We start from the raw sequence: 11,906 nt of genomic DNA on the forward strand, positions 1-11,906 counted from the left end.
GTTCTAAACCACTTGAGTGTTCTAATCCACTTGAGTTTTCTAATCCACTTGAATATTCTAATCCACTTGAGTTTATAAACCACTCGTGTGTTCTAATTCTAAGCCACATACAAATGTTTTAAAATCGTAAATTAAGAATAAAAAATCGTGTATCGTTTGTTTTTAATTCCGAAGCCTTGAAAATTTTTAGAAAAGAGGAGGAAACGAGAGAGAGAGAGAGAGAGAGAGAGAGAGAGAGAGTGTGAGTGTGTGTGGACGGCGGGGAATGGGGCACACGACTCCTGGGGCTTTGTTGAGATGAGCGATGTAGTGAGGATGAAGTACTCTAAGAGAGAAATTTCTTGACTTCCAGTAAATTAGGTCCTGACGACCCCTGCTGAGAACAATTACGGGGGGTTGAGAGCTGTCACACCATCTACCCCCTCCTCCTCCTCCTCGTACCCACTCTTCTACCCTCCTCCTACTCCCCGTCCTTCTACCCTCCACCTCACATCTTTTCTCCCTAATCACACCCCCACTGTCTTCCCTGCCACACCCCTACGATCTCCCGTCACACCCCCACCATCCTCCCTGTCACATTCTCACTGTCCTCCCTGTCACACCCCCACTATCCTCCCTGTCACACCCCCACTATCCTCCCTGTCACATTCTCACTGTTCTCCCTGTCACTCCCTCTGTCTACCATACCCTCTCTCCCCCTCTTCCCCCGTTGATTTATAATTCGCCAGAAAACGCGATTTTTTTTTGGTTACGTTTTTTTCATTATCAGGAAATAAAGTCTCCATCTCCTCTATACCTTCAGTTGCTTTCAGACTTAATGTGTTCTGATTTTACTCTACGATTTATAGTTTTTGATATGAATTGCTCTTTTGGAAGACAGTGTAGCTAGACAGACAGACAGACAGACACAGAAAGGAGAGAGAGAGAGAGAGAGAGAGAGAGAGAGAGAGAGATCCAAACCTGAACTGTACCGGAGACTGACTCATAAGTTTGAAATCTGAGAAGAGAGAGGATGACTGCGGTTGATGTTACGGGTCACTGATATGGAAAGTATATTCACTTCCTTGACAAAATTAACTGTTCAAGTGGAGCTTCTTTTATTGGGCTACAGGTTAGATACGTGGAGAAGTACACTAAAATTCTATATATATATTTTTACTAATTCATTTGCATACAGTAATTGGATCGTTCTATTTGTTAATCATCGTCAACAAGGTGTTATATGAGCTGAATTTAGTATGATAATTCCGTGTAGAATGTGTGTGTGTAATAAAAATCAAAACACAGTGGTCAAGAAAAACCTCAAAAGCCAATTTTCTATAACTCAAAATTTCATGCTCAGAGAAAATGACCGCGAGTGTAGGGTAGACTGAGGTGTTTCCCACGGCCCTCTTACTGTGACACTTGCCGCAGGAAATGCCCTCAAGAGACTTGCAGATAAACCCCTGACAACCCTTACGCCTGTCTGTGGTGTACCCTAGTGGCCCTAAGGATACAGGGTTAGGGACAAGGGATACAGGGATAGAGGCAGAAGGGGAAATGGCCGTCTTGTCATAAACTTTTTTTTTTAAGTTAAAGTGAATGGTTGGTCAAGATGGCGCTTAAAGACTTTTTCTTTTAAGTTTCTGTGTCTCCCTTCACTCCCGCCTTTATCTTTCTCCTTTCATTTTCTCCCTGTTTCCTTCCATCCTTCTATCTCTGCTTTCCTTTTCTTTCTCCTTATTTCCTTCCATCCTTCTCTCCTTTCCTTCTCTCCCTATTTCCTTCCATCCTCCTCTCCTTCTCTTCCTTCCCTTTTCTTCACTTTCTCGGCTTACATCTTCGGCTAAATAACTCTCTCTCAGTATGACCTTCAAGACAATGGTGTAGTGCGTGTGTGGTATATTGCTGTGTACTATGTTCTTGTAATATTAGTTCTGTACGCAGTTGTGGTCGTGTTCCTGGACCTAGTTGTGGTCGTGTTCCTGGACGTAGTTGTGGTCGTGTTTCTGGACGAAGTTGTGGTCGTGTTCCTGGACGTAGTTGTGGTCATGTTCCTGGTCGTAGTTGTGGTCGTGTTCCTCGGTCGTAGTTGTGGTCATGTTCCTGACGAAGTTGTGGTCATGTTCCTGGACGAAGTTGTGGTCGTGTTCCTGGACGTAGTTGTTGTGGTCGTGTTCCTGGACGTAGTTGTGGTCATGTTCCTGACGTAGTTGTGGTCGTGTTCCTGGACGTAGTTGTGGTCGTGTTCCTGGACGTAGTTGTGGTCATGTTCCTGGACGTAGTTGTGGTCGTGTTCCTGGACGTAGTTGTGGTCGTGTTCCTGGACGTAGTTGTGGTCGTGTTCCTGGACGTAGTTGTGGTCGTGTTCCTGGTCGTAGTTGTGGTCGTGTTCCTGGTCGTAGTTGTGGTCATGTTCCTGGTCGTAGTTGTGGTCGTGTTCCTGGACGTAGTTGTAGTCTTGTTCATGTACAGTACGTAGCTGGGTTCATGTTACTGACTTGACTGATATATGGTTTTCGTGCGTGAGGAATATATCTTCAGACGCGAATTACCCAATGATCAATTTATTCTCTGTTGCCTTTGTTTACATTTGTTTGTTTATATCTAGATTAAGACACTAACTCTCTTTTGTTGTCACTATTATACATGGTAATTATTGTAGTTACCTGTATTGTGTACCTGAGTCCATACTTGTACCTGTAATTAGGAGATGAAATATCTTATTCTGGTTTATGATTTGTGGTTACGTTTACGAGAATTATTAATACTGACTAGAAGAAAAAAGGTTAGGTGACATATATCAACTTGTGTGATAAGTGACGCCAGGCCCATATGGTTAACGCCTTGGATTGACTCTTGAATATTTTAGGCTCCAGTGATTGAGTGGAGAAGTAGTTTCCTATACCGCCTGGCCTTTCCTGAAAAAAAGGGGGGGGGGGGAGGGGTGAAATGGCAACCTTCAACAGGTGATGAACAAAAACAAGCGTCATCACCCTCACTCACACTACCGTAACTAACGCCACGCACACATCATCAACGCGAAAATTGTTGTTCATTTTGGTGGTGGTGGTCGACCAGTAAAGTGTTCCCTCAAGCATTTCAGCCGCGCCTCAGGTGAAATAACACAGTCTGGAGAAACAACTCTCTCAAGAGGGAACTTGATAAGAGGAAGGCTTCAAATTCTAACGAGGACCAACACCGAATAATAATGCAGCTGGGTGTTGACAGAGACACAGGCAGGAGGCAGTAAGGTGGGTAATCTCGGGAGAATGTTAGCTATCGTGGACTGTGTGTTAAGGGAGGATGGTTCCCCTTCACCCCGCGAGGTGCTCACCAGGTAAGTTCCTCGCGCTAGCACTTAGGTTCGCAAACACTCGTCTGAAGAGGTGTGTGGAGGGTCAAGGGTGGTGTTGTGTGGGCCACTCACCAGGGATAACACAACGCTCCATCACTCTCAAACAAAACACACAAATTCAACTTGCAACAGTCTAACCTCTGTTTAAAGTGCTTACTTTCCTTTAATAAATAGTGAATGAAAATGCCTTTATAGTTTTTAGAAGCAGAGGAGTTTAAAGGTTGCAGTAAATACGCTCAGTCAGTGGGCCATATGTCCACACGTGTAGTGAGAACGCAGGTAACTTGTCAACAGGGTAGTATTGTGTGTTTGGGCGACCCTCGACCCCAGCCTCCACCACCTCACGACTCTCTCTCTCTCTCTCTCTTTCTCTCTCTCTTTCTCTCCTGGAGAACTTTTGTGAAAAAGACAATAGATATTCTGTATTGGTCCAGATATATTCATCGTATGGTGAATAATATCCACGAATAATTTACGATTATGAGTAATATGAATGATGTACAAGATCGAGAATAATATTACGGATAATGTATAAGTTATTGATTAATAATAATAATTTACAATTTCATGAGTAATATTATGAATAATTTATGACATTAACCGAAATATATCAATCTGACATTCTTGATCGTCAGTTTGTAAAATTCTTGGTAATGTCTGGGAGTCTGACGTGTGGTGGTGGAGGGTGATATGGGCAGGGTCTTGTCATGTGGTGGTGGAGGGTGATATGTGTAGGGCCTTGTCATGTGGTGGTGGAGGGTGATATGGGCAGGGCCTTGTCATGTGGTGGTGGAGGGTGATATGGGCAGGGTCTTGTCATGTGGTGGGTAGTGAGCAGGTGTGGCTCCTGTCATGTGGTGGTGGAGGGTGATATGGGCAGGGCCTTGTCATGTGGTGGTGGAGGGTGATATGGGCAGGGTCTTGTCATGTGGTGGTGGAGGGTGACATGCAGGGCCTTGTCATGTGGTGTGTGGAGGGGTGGAGGTGGGGCTTTGTGGTGGTGGAGGGTGATATGTGTAGGGCCTTGTCATGTGGTGATGGAGGTGATAGGGCAGGTCTTTGTCATGTGGTGATGGAGGGGTGATATGGGCAGGGCCTTGTCATGTGGTGGTGGAGGGATGATATGGGCAGGGCCTTTGTCAAGTGTGGGTGGTGGGAGGGGAGGTAGGCCTTGTCATGTGGTGATGGGAGGGTGATATGGGCAGGGTCTTGTCATGTGGTGTGATGGAGGGGTGGGGAGATATGCAGGGCCTTTGGTTGTGTGTGTGGTGGTGGGAGGGGTGATATGGGCAGGGCCTTGGCTATGTGGTGGTGGAGGGTGATATGTGTAGGGCCTTGTCATGGGTGGTGGAGGGTGATGTAGGGGTTTGTCATGTGGTGGTGGAGGGTGATATGGGCAGGGCCTTGTCATGTGGTGGTGGAGGGTGATATGTGTAGGGCCTTGTCATGTGGTGGTGGAGGGTGATATATGCAGGGCCTTGTCATGTGGTGGTGGAGGGTGATATATGCAGGGCCTTGTCATGTGGTGGTGGAGGGTGATATGGGCAGGGTCTTATCATGTCATATAGAGAATGAGTTGTACAGTACGTGGTCTTGGCATGCAGCGGTAAAGACTGACATACACGTCCCTGGGGAACCTGACATGTGAGGGAAATTAAATGTCATGTCATGTGTCGTAAGGCCGTGACAGGTCAAGGATCACTGACATGAGATCACCTTACCACCTCTCTCAGCTACTCAGTCACTCTTAGCGTGTGCGTGAGGTGTCGACAGGTGAGGCTCAGGTAATGACGAGACTAATTAGTGACGAATATGGGCAGGTGGAGGTGAGGGCGTGGGGGAGGCGCCTACACCACACCTTCCATCATCAGGGAAACACATATGGCAGGTCATTAGTTGTCTACACGGTAATACACGTGTACACGACATGATCTGTGTACACGTCATAAAAGGTGAACATGTCATTAAGTTGTTCACATGTTGTTAGATGTACTATGGTGGATAAAAGTCCCTTCCCACAGCCCTACCTCTCTTTCCTTCTTTGGCCCCCATCCCCTTTTGGCCCCCATTCCCCGTCGTATTCACTACACAGTGCGCCATCTGTTGGACGATTACAGCACTTCCCTCAGTTGCTTCGTTATTCGAACCTCAGGTGATTTAGTCACATTGTGGCTAGCTGAGGGAAGGAACTTTTGTCCACCATAGTACGTACACACGATGTCTGGTTGTAGGGAAAGATGGACCACACACACACACACACAGTAGCGTGGTCGAAGCCATTGTCAGTAAAGTTGCATTATTCATGTGTGTGACTGTGGTCTTAGGTGGACAGCTGCCGGCCATCTTACACCTCTCTTCTCCTCCTTCACCTGTACCTCAACTACTCCTGGAGGTATACCCAAGCCTACGACGAGTATAACCTTAAATATATATAGTTATACCTCAACTTTCTGCCATGTATATACCAACTTCCCATATATTTCATTTACCCTCAAATATACCAAATCTCCTTCAGGTATATGCATAAATATCCTCCTTTACACCTGAGCTTCTTATGACTCACCTATCTTCAGTTAATTATCTCTCTACAGGTATTCTCATCTTTCTACAGGTTTTAGTCAGACTTCTTCAGGTAAACCTTATCTTTCTTCCTGTATACCTTATTTTTTCTTCAGGTATATTATATCTTCTATGAGTATACCTCTTAAAGTATACCCGAAGGCCTGCGAGATATACTGTAGATTTTCCCTCTTCCATCCCTCCCTCCATCACCTCCTCCCATCCTTTTCCTCCAATTTCTCCTCTCTCCTCTCTTCCCCCTCCTCCTGCGGCACCCAAAGGCGTGAAGGATATAAATTTTTGTCCACCATCCACCTCCCCCCTCCTTCCTTCCTTCCTTCCCCCTCCATCACTTCCATCCCTTTCACCTCTGATATCACCATTACCATCACCACCACCCCTACCTATCACCACCACTTACCATTCCCTTTCATCTCTCTCCCTTACACCTTCCTCTATCTTCTTTCCCTTCCTCACCTACTCTTTCCTCTCCTACTTCCCTTACTTCCAAACTATCCATTCCCCTTCCTACACCTTTTCCATCTCTACCTTTCCTCCTCTACCCCTTTCCTCCCTCACCCCAATCCCCTTCCCCTCCACTTCCTACCCTCTTTCCCCCTCTAACCCACCTTCCCCATCTACCCCCCTTTCCCCCTCAATCCCCCCTTCCCTTCCACCAATACCAACATCCCTTTTTCCACCTTTTTGGTAAACTCCGTCTTCGCCATGTTAGTTCCGTGAGTCAACAACACAGCTCCCGTTTTTTGTTGGTCCTCCCACGAAAAGAAAACGAATTGCATGACGTCGGGGAAACTAAAGGAAAAAATCTCATGTTTCCTTGTTTGGTGACGGAGGTTGACGATTTTACTATGTGTGATGATGAAGGAAACAGAGTGAGAAAGAGAGAAGAAATTAACAACAAAAGAGAAAAGTAAGAGAAATTATTGATAAGAAGAGAGAAAAATAGAGTTAGAAAAGAAGGGCATAAGAGGAAGGAGCGATAACAAAGAAACGAGAATGAAGGAAAATATAAATGAGGCATGAGAGAGAGAGATAATAAAAAGGGAAGAACCAAGATAAAATAGTAACAGAGAGAGAGAGAGTGAAGAAAGAGAAAGGAAAAAGAAAAATGAAGATAAAAAAGAGTATAAAAGAGATTGAGAGTAAAGAGAGAATGGAGAAAAAGGGAAAAAAAGAACAGAGAGAGAGAACGTACCCTGGTTGACAGCTGTTAAAGATCTTCAAGGATGAAAGAGGAAGAAAACTGAATATTTTTAATCTTAATTCTTTTCTCTACACAATTTCTTTACAATACGAGACTCCCTTCCCTCCTCCTCCTCCTCCTCCTCCTCCTCCTCCTCATCATCATCATCATGTTGTCTGCGTATAGTCACCCTTATATCCAGCCTTACTGACTTCACTGATGGATGTTTCTCGTGCATGAGGTATGTTTTATCTCAGGTGTGGCTCTATCTATCTATATTTTAACACGGACCCATACCCCGTTTTCTGTGATGGGGTGCGGGATGGTGACTGGCATGGCCCCCGTCTATTGGTTTAAGTAGTTACTATAAACACACAGCGTGCAGGTCTTTTGTGTTCCCTGGTGTGTGTGTGTGTGTGTGTGTGTGTGTGTGTGTGTGTGTGTGTGTGTGTGTGTGTGTGTGTGTGTGTGTGTGTGTCCTTCCCTCCCTCTGCACCCATATATGTGGGGCAGGTGAGGGCTGGAAGGGGGGGTGGGGCTACTGCACATGCACACAGACTACTGTTGACTCTCTCTCTCTCTCTCTCTCTCTCTCCTCTCTCTCTCTCTCTCTCTCTCACTTTATCAGGATTTCTTTTCTTCACCCTGAAAAAGACGAAACACAAAGAGTATGATGACGACGTAGGTGGAGGAGGCGCTGAAGGAGAAGGCCGAGGAGGAAGTTGGACCTCCAGGAAGCAGTACAAGACCCGGCCATTGTTTCCCTGGTGTTCCGACCTTAATGTTCCTTATGGTGGATATTCACAGTCGTACGTTCCTCGTTACGGATCCTTAGAGACTCGTACGTTCCTCGTTACGGATCCTTAGAGACTCGTACGTTCCTCGCCCTACTCGACGTTCCTTGTTACTGAACCTTAGAGACTCGTACGTTCCTTGTTACGGAACCTTAGAGACTCGTACGTTCCTTGTTACTGAACCTTAGAGACTCGTACGTTCCTTGTTACTGAACCTTAGAGACTCGTACGTTCCTTGTTACTGAACCTTAGAGACTCGTACGTTCCTTGTTACTGAACCTTAGAGACTCGTACGTTCCTTGTTACTGAACCTTAGACTCTCGTACGTTCCTTCCACTTAGCTAGAGACATAAGAACGTGTCTTAGCTGGTTCACTTAAGCTACAACACAAGAAGAGATTTTCTAATTACCCGTACGTTCAATTTTTCCCTTAAATAGTGATAGAAGAACGAATCAACCTGACTTCACTTAAGTTATGTATCTGACTTACGACATAAAAGATTAATAATCTCTTAAATGAAAGTATATAGACGCATTTTACTGATGCATTTAACTATATATCTGTCATTCTGTCTGTCTGTCTGTCTTTGGATGTCTGTCTTTGTCTGTATATATGTTTTTCTGCCTGTCTTATATTTCCAGCGCTTCCATTTCTTGCGTTAGGTGAATGTAGGTTAACAGAAACCCGATGAAGAAGAAGAGGAGGAAATGGTATAAGAAAATGTAGAAAGTGACAAGACGAAACAAAAACATGTAGAAACGTCCCCACACACACACACACACACACACACACACACACACTACTATCCAATTATGATACAATGATATGAGTTATTAAGGATGTCACCTTTGTTGGTAAGGCTCTGAGGAGACTTTCTAGTTGTCTTCTCCTTTTTCTTTGTCGTTTCCTTCTCCTCTTCCACCTAGAAACTCCATATCCTCCTCCTTCCTCCACAAAGAGACTCCTCCTCCTCCTCCACTTAGAGACTCTTCCTTCTCCTCCTCCACCTAGAGACTCTTCCTTCTCCTCCTTCTGTTCCCCAAAAGACTCCTCCTCTTCCTCCTTAAAAGGAAGACGCAGCAGCTGGCGGACCTGCCTTGTGGGTTTGTTTATAGAGACTACCAGAGCCCCGGGACACTACCAGCTGGGGTGGAGGGGGGACGGGGTAGTAGTGGGGAGGAGGTTGTTGGTGGGGGACGAAAGTGTTGGTTTGGGAGGGGGAGTAGTGGGGGAGGGAAGAGGTAGTAGGGGAGAGAAGAGTTAGTGAGGGAGGGAAGAGGCAGTAGGGGAGGGATAGTGAGGGAGGAAGAGGCAGTGAGGAGGGGAAGAGTTAGTGAGGGAGGGGAAGAGTTAGCAGTGGGGGGGGAGGGAAGAGGTAGTAGGGGAGAGAAGAGTTAGTGAGGGAGGGAAGAGGCAGTAGGGGAGGGAAGAGTTAGTGAGGGAGGGAAGAGGCAGTGGGGGAGGGAAGAGTTAGTGAGGGAGGGAAGAGGCAGTAGGGGAGGGAAGAGTTAGTGAGGGAGGGAAGAGGCAGTGGGAGAGGGAGGGGGTGCCTGGGTAGAAGGGGATGGGGAAGGAGGAGTAGGTAGTAAGTGAGGGAGGGGAAAAGGTTAGGTCACGTCCTGTCAGGTTAGGTTAGGTTGTTAGGTCAGGTTAGGTTAAGTTAGATTAGGTTTGGATAAGTTAGCAGGTTGGCCTTAGGAATAATACACACTTGGCACTTATCACTTTGGCCACCTGATGCACAGACTGTCAGTAACTGTGTCTTGTCAGTAACTGTGTCCTGTCAGTAACTGTGTCCTGTCAGTAACTGTGTCCTATCAGTAACTGTGTCCTATCAGTAACTGTTTCCTGCACCAGAAGTTTACTGAACACCATAGAAACACACCCACCAACCATCATAGCTACCTAACACCCAAACAAACAAGCAACAAACAAAGAACAAACAAGCAAACAAACAGACAAACAAACAAACACCTAAACAAACAATCAAACAAACACACAAACAAATCTATCACATTACCAACAGTTGTAAAATATAATAACCTTATGTTGTTAAAGACAGGTGGGAATACTTTTATTGATCTATTAATAAACAGTTGGTGGTTATTATCGTTTCCCAGGTGTTAATTTACTGTGATTTATAACAAGAGACTGGATGAATGTTAACTAGCTTGTGTCTCGTTAGGTTTTTGTTTATATTATGGGGTTAGGTTTGGTGTTGTGGTAGGTATACGTACATGTGTGTGTGTGTGTGTGTGTGTGTGTGTGTGTGTGTTTGTTTGTTTGTTTTACAGTACTAATGTCTTATAAAATATCTACCGTCCCCTATTGTGTAATCTCCTCCTTTCTCCCTTCTTTCTTAGTCTCTCTCTCCTCATCCTTCCCTCTTTTCTCTCTCCCTCATTTTTTAACCCTTCTATATTCCCTTCCTCACCTCTGTTCCCATCTTGTCACCCTTCTTCTCCCCCTCCTTCCCATCTTTACTACCCTTCTTCCTTCCCTGCCTCCCTCCCCCCTCCCTTCTTCCCTCCCTCCCATCCCTCCAGTCGACAGAGACCCAGACCATGTAAAAGCGAGTCCCCACACCAGCAGGAGGAGGAGGACCCGGGGCAGTGGTTGTATGATGCCGGAGTAACAGTCTCTTCTGCCTGTACCCCCCCCTCCTCCAGCCTTGCCCTCCTCCACCTTCACCCTCCTCCTCCACCTTCACCTCTACCTCTCCACACTGCCTCTCCCTACCTCCCACCTCCTGGGCACCTAACTACCTCACCTGGGCTACCCTCCCCACTTCACCTCACCTGGGCTACCTAACTCCCCCACTTCACCTCACCTGGGCTACCTAACTCCCCCACTTCACCTCACCTGGGCTACCTGACTCCCCTACTTCACCTCACCTCTCTACCTGACTCCCCCACTTCACCTCACCTCTCTACCTGAATGCTCCACTTCACCTCATCTGGCTACCTAACTCTCCTACCTGGTTCAATTAACATACCTAACTTGTCTATCTGGCTCAGTTGACATACCTGACCCACCTGACCCACCTGGCTCTCCTGAGTGTCACCTGGACCGTGTGACTGGCTCAGGCATGGCTCTTCCTTCAGGCAACAATCAGACATAAATTTAATGATATTGTGAGATTAAATATTGGGGATACTCTGCAGTGAGGATTGGCAACACTGATTGTATACGTGATTGACAACGCTGGTGTTATGTACGTGATTGGCAACGCTGATCTTATGTACGTGATTGACAACGCTGATCTTATGTACGTGATTGACAACACGGATTTTATGTACGTGATTGACAACGCTAATCTTATGTACGTGATTGACAACGCGGATTTTATGTACGTGATTGACAACGCTGATCTTATGTTCGTGATTGACAGCGCTGATAATGTGTACGTGATTGACAACACTGATATTGTGTACGTGATTGACAACGCTGATATTATGTACGTAATTGACAACTCTGATCTTATGTACGTGATTGACAACGCTGATTTTATGTATGTGATTGACAACGCTGATCTTATGTACGTGATTGTAATTTTCGTAAATGTAATTAGTCATTTGAAAGCAAAACGAAATTTGTTAAAAATGCGGTAGTGATATTAACCCTTTGGATACTGTGCGATGACCTGACATTGAATACGATGACTTAATCCCTTGACTACAATGACTTTACCACCCAAAGAGTGCGATTATTTGACCTCTGGAGTACAATGACAACCCCTTGAGTACGACGACTTAACACCTGGGGTACGGTGAATTAACCCCTTGAGTACGTCTGTCGGCCGCATACTAACTGCAGGATGGAAAGAGCTACCTTGTCCATACTTGACGCTCTGTGCTGTACATACTTACCACAACAACCCGCTAGAGCCGCTGTGTTTTACTTTTCAGGAGTCAATCAGAAGGTCAAAGGTCAAGGTGGTGTCTGAAGAAAAAGACTACCCGATCTACCAAACTTGATCAGCACTAGCGCAGATGCAGATACATACTGGAG

The 11,906-nt window shown here is 45.7% G+C and overlaps 1 protein-coding gene across 1 annotated transcript; it reads right to left on the reverse strand.

Moving 5' to 3' along the window:
• Positions 1–1,946: 1,946 nt before the first annotated feature.
• On the reverse strand, positions 1,947–6,624 carry LOC121859188 (histidine-rich glycoprotein-like). Its single transcript, XM_042355936.1, has 4 exons — positions 6,584–6,624; positions 2,649–2,679; positions 2,189–2,422; positions 1,947–2,132 (listed from the first exon to the last, which is right to left on the reverse strand). The coding sequence occupies exons 1-4, from the start codon at positions 6,622–6,624 to the stop codon at positions 1,947–1,949; spliced, it is 492 nt and encodes a 163-aa protein (XP_042211870.1).
• Positions 6,625–11,906: the final 5,282 nt, after the last annotated feature.

Source organism: Homarus americanus, unplaced genomic scaffold (assembly GCF_018991925.1).
Source record: "Homarus americanus isolate GMGI-L3 unplaced genomic scaffold, GMGI_Hamer_2.0 scaffold50924, whole genome shotgun sequence".
NCBI lineage: Eukaryota > Metazoa > Arthropoda > Malacostraca > Decapoda > Nephropidae > Homarus > Homarus americanus.

What these genes read in the sequence shown, in the direction of transcription:
- LOC121859188 (XM_042355936.1), bottom strand. Translation starts at nt 6,624, where the DNA reads ATGGCGAAGACGGAGTTTACCAAAAAGGTGGAAAAAGGGAT. An exon ending in AAAAAGGTGGAAAAAGGGAT is followed by an intron (nt 2,680 to 6,583) that starts GTTGGTATTGGT and finishes TCCTAATTACAG; the next exon opens with GTACAAGTATGGACTCAGGT. An exon ending in GACTCAGGTACACAATACAG is followed by an intron (nt 2,423 to 2,648) that starts GTAACTACAATA and finishes AACTACGTCCAG; the next exon opens with GAACACGACCACAACTACGA.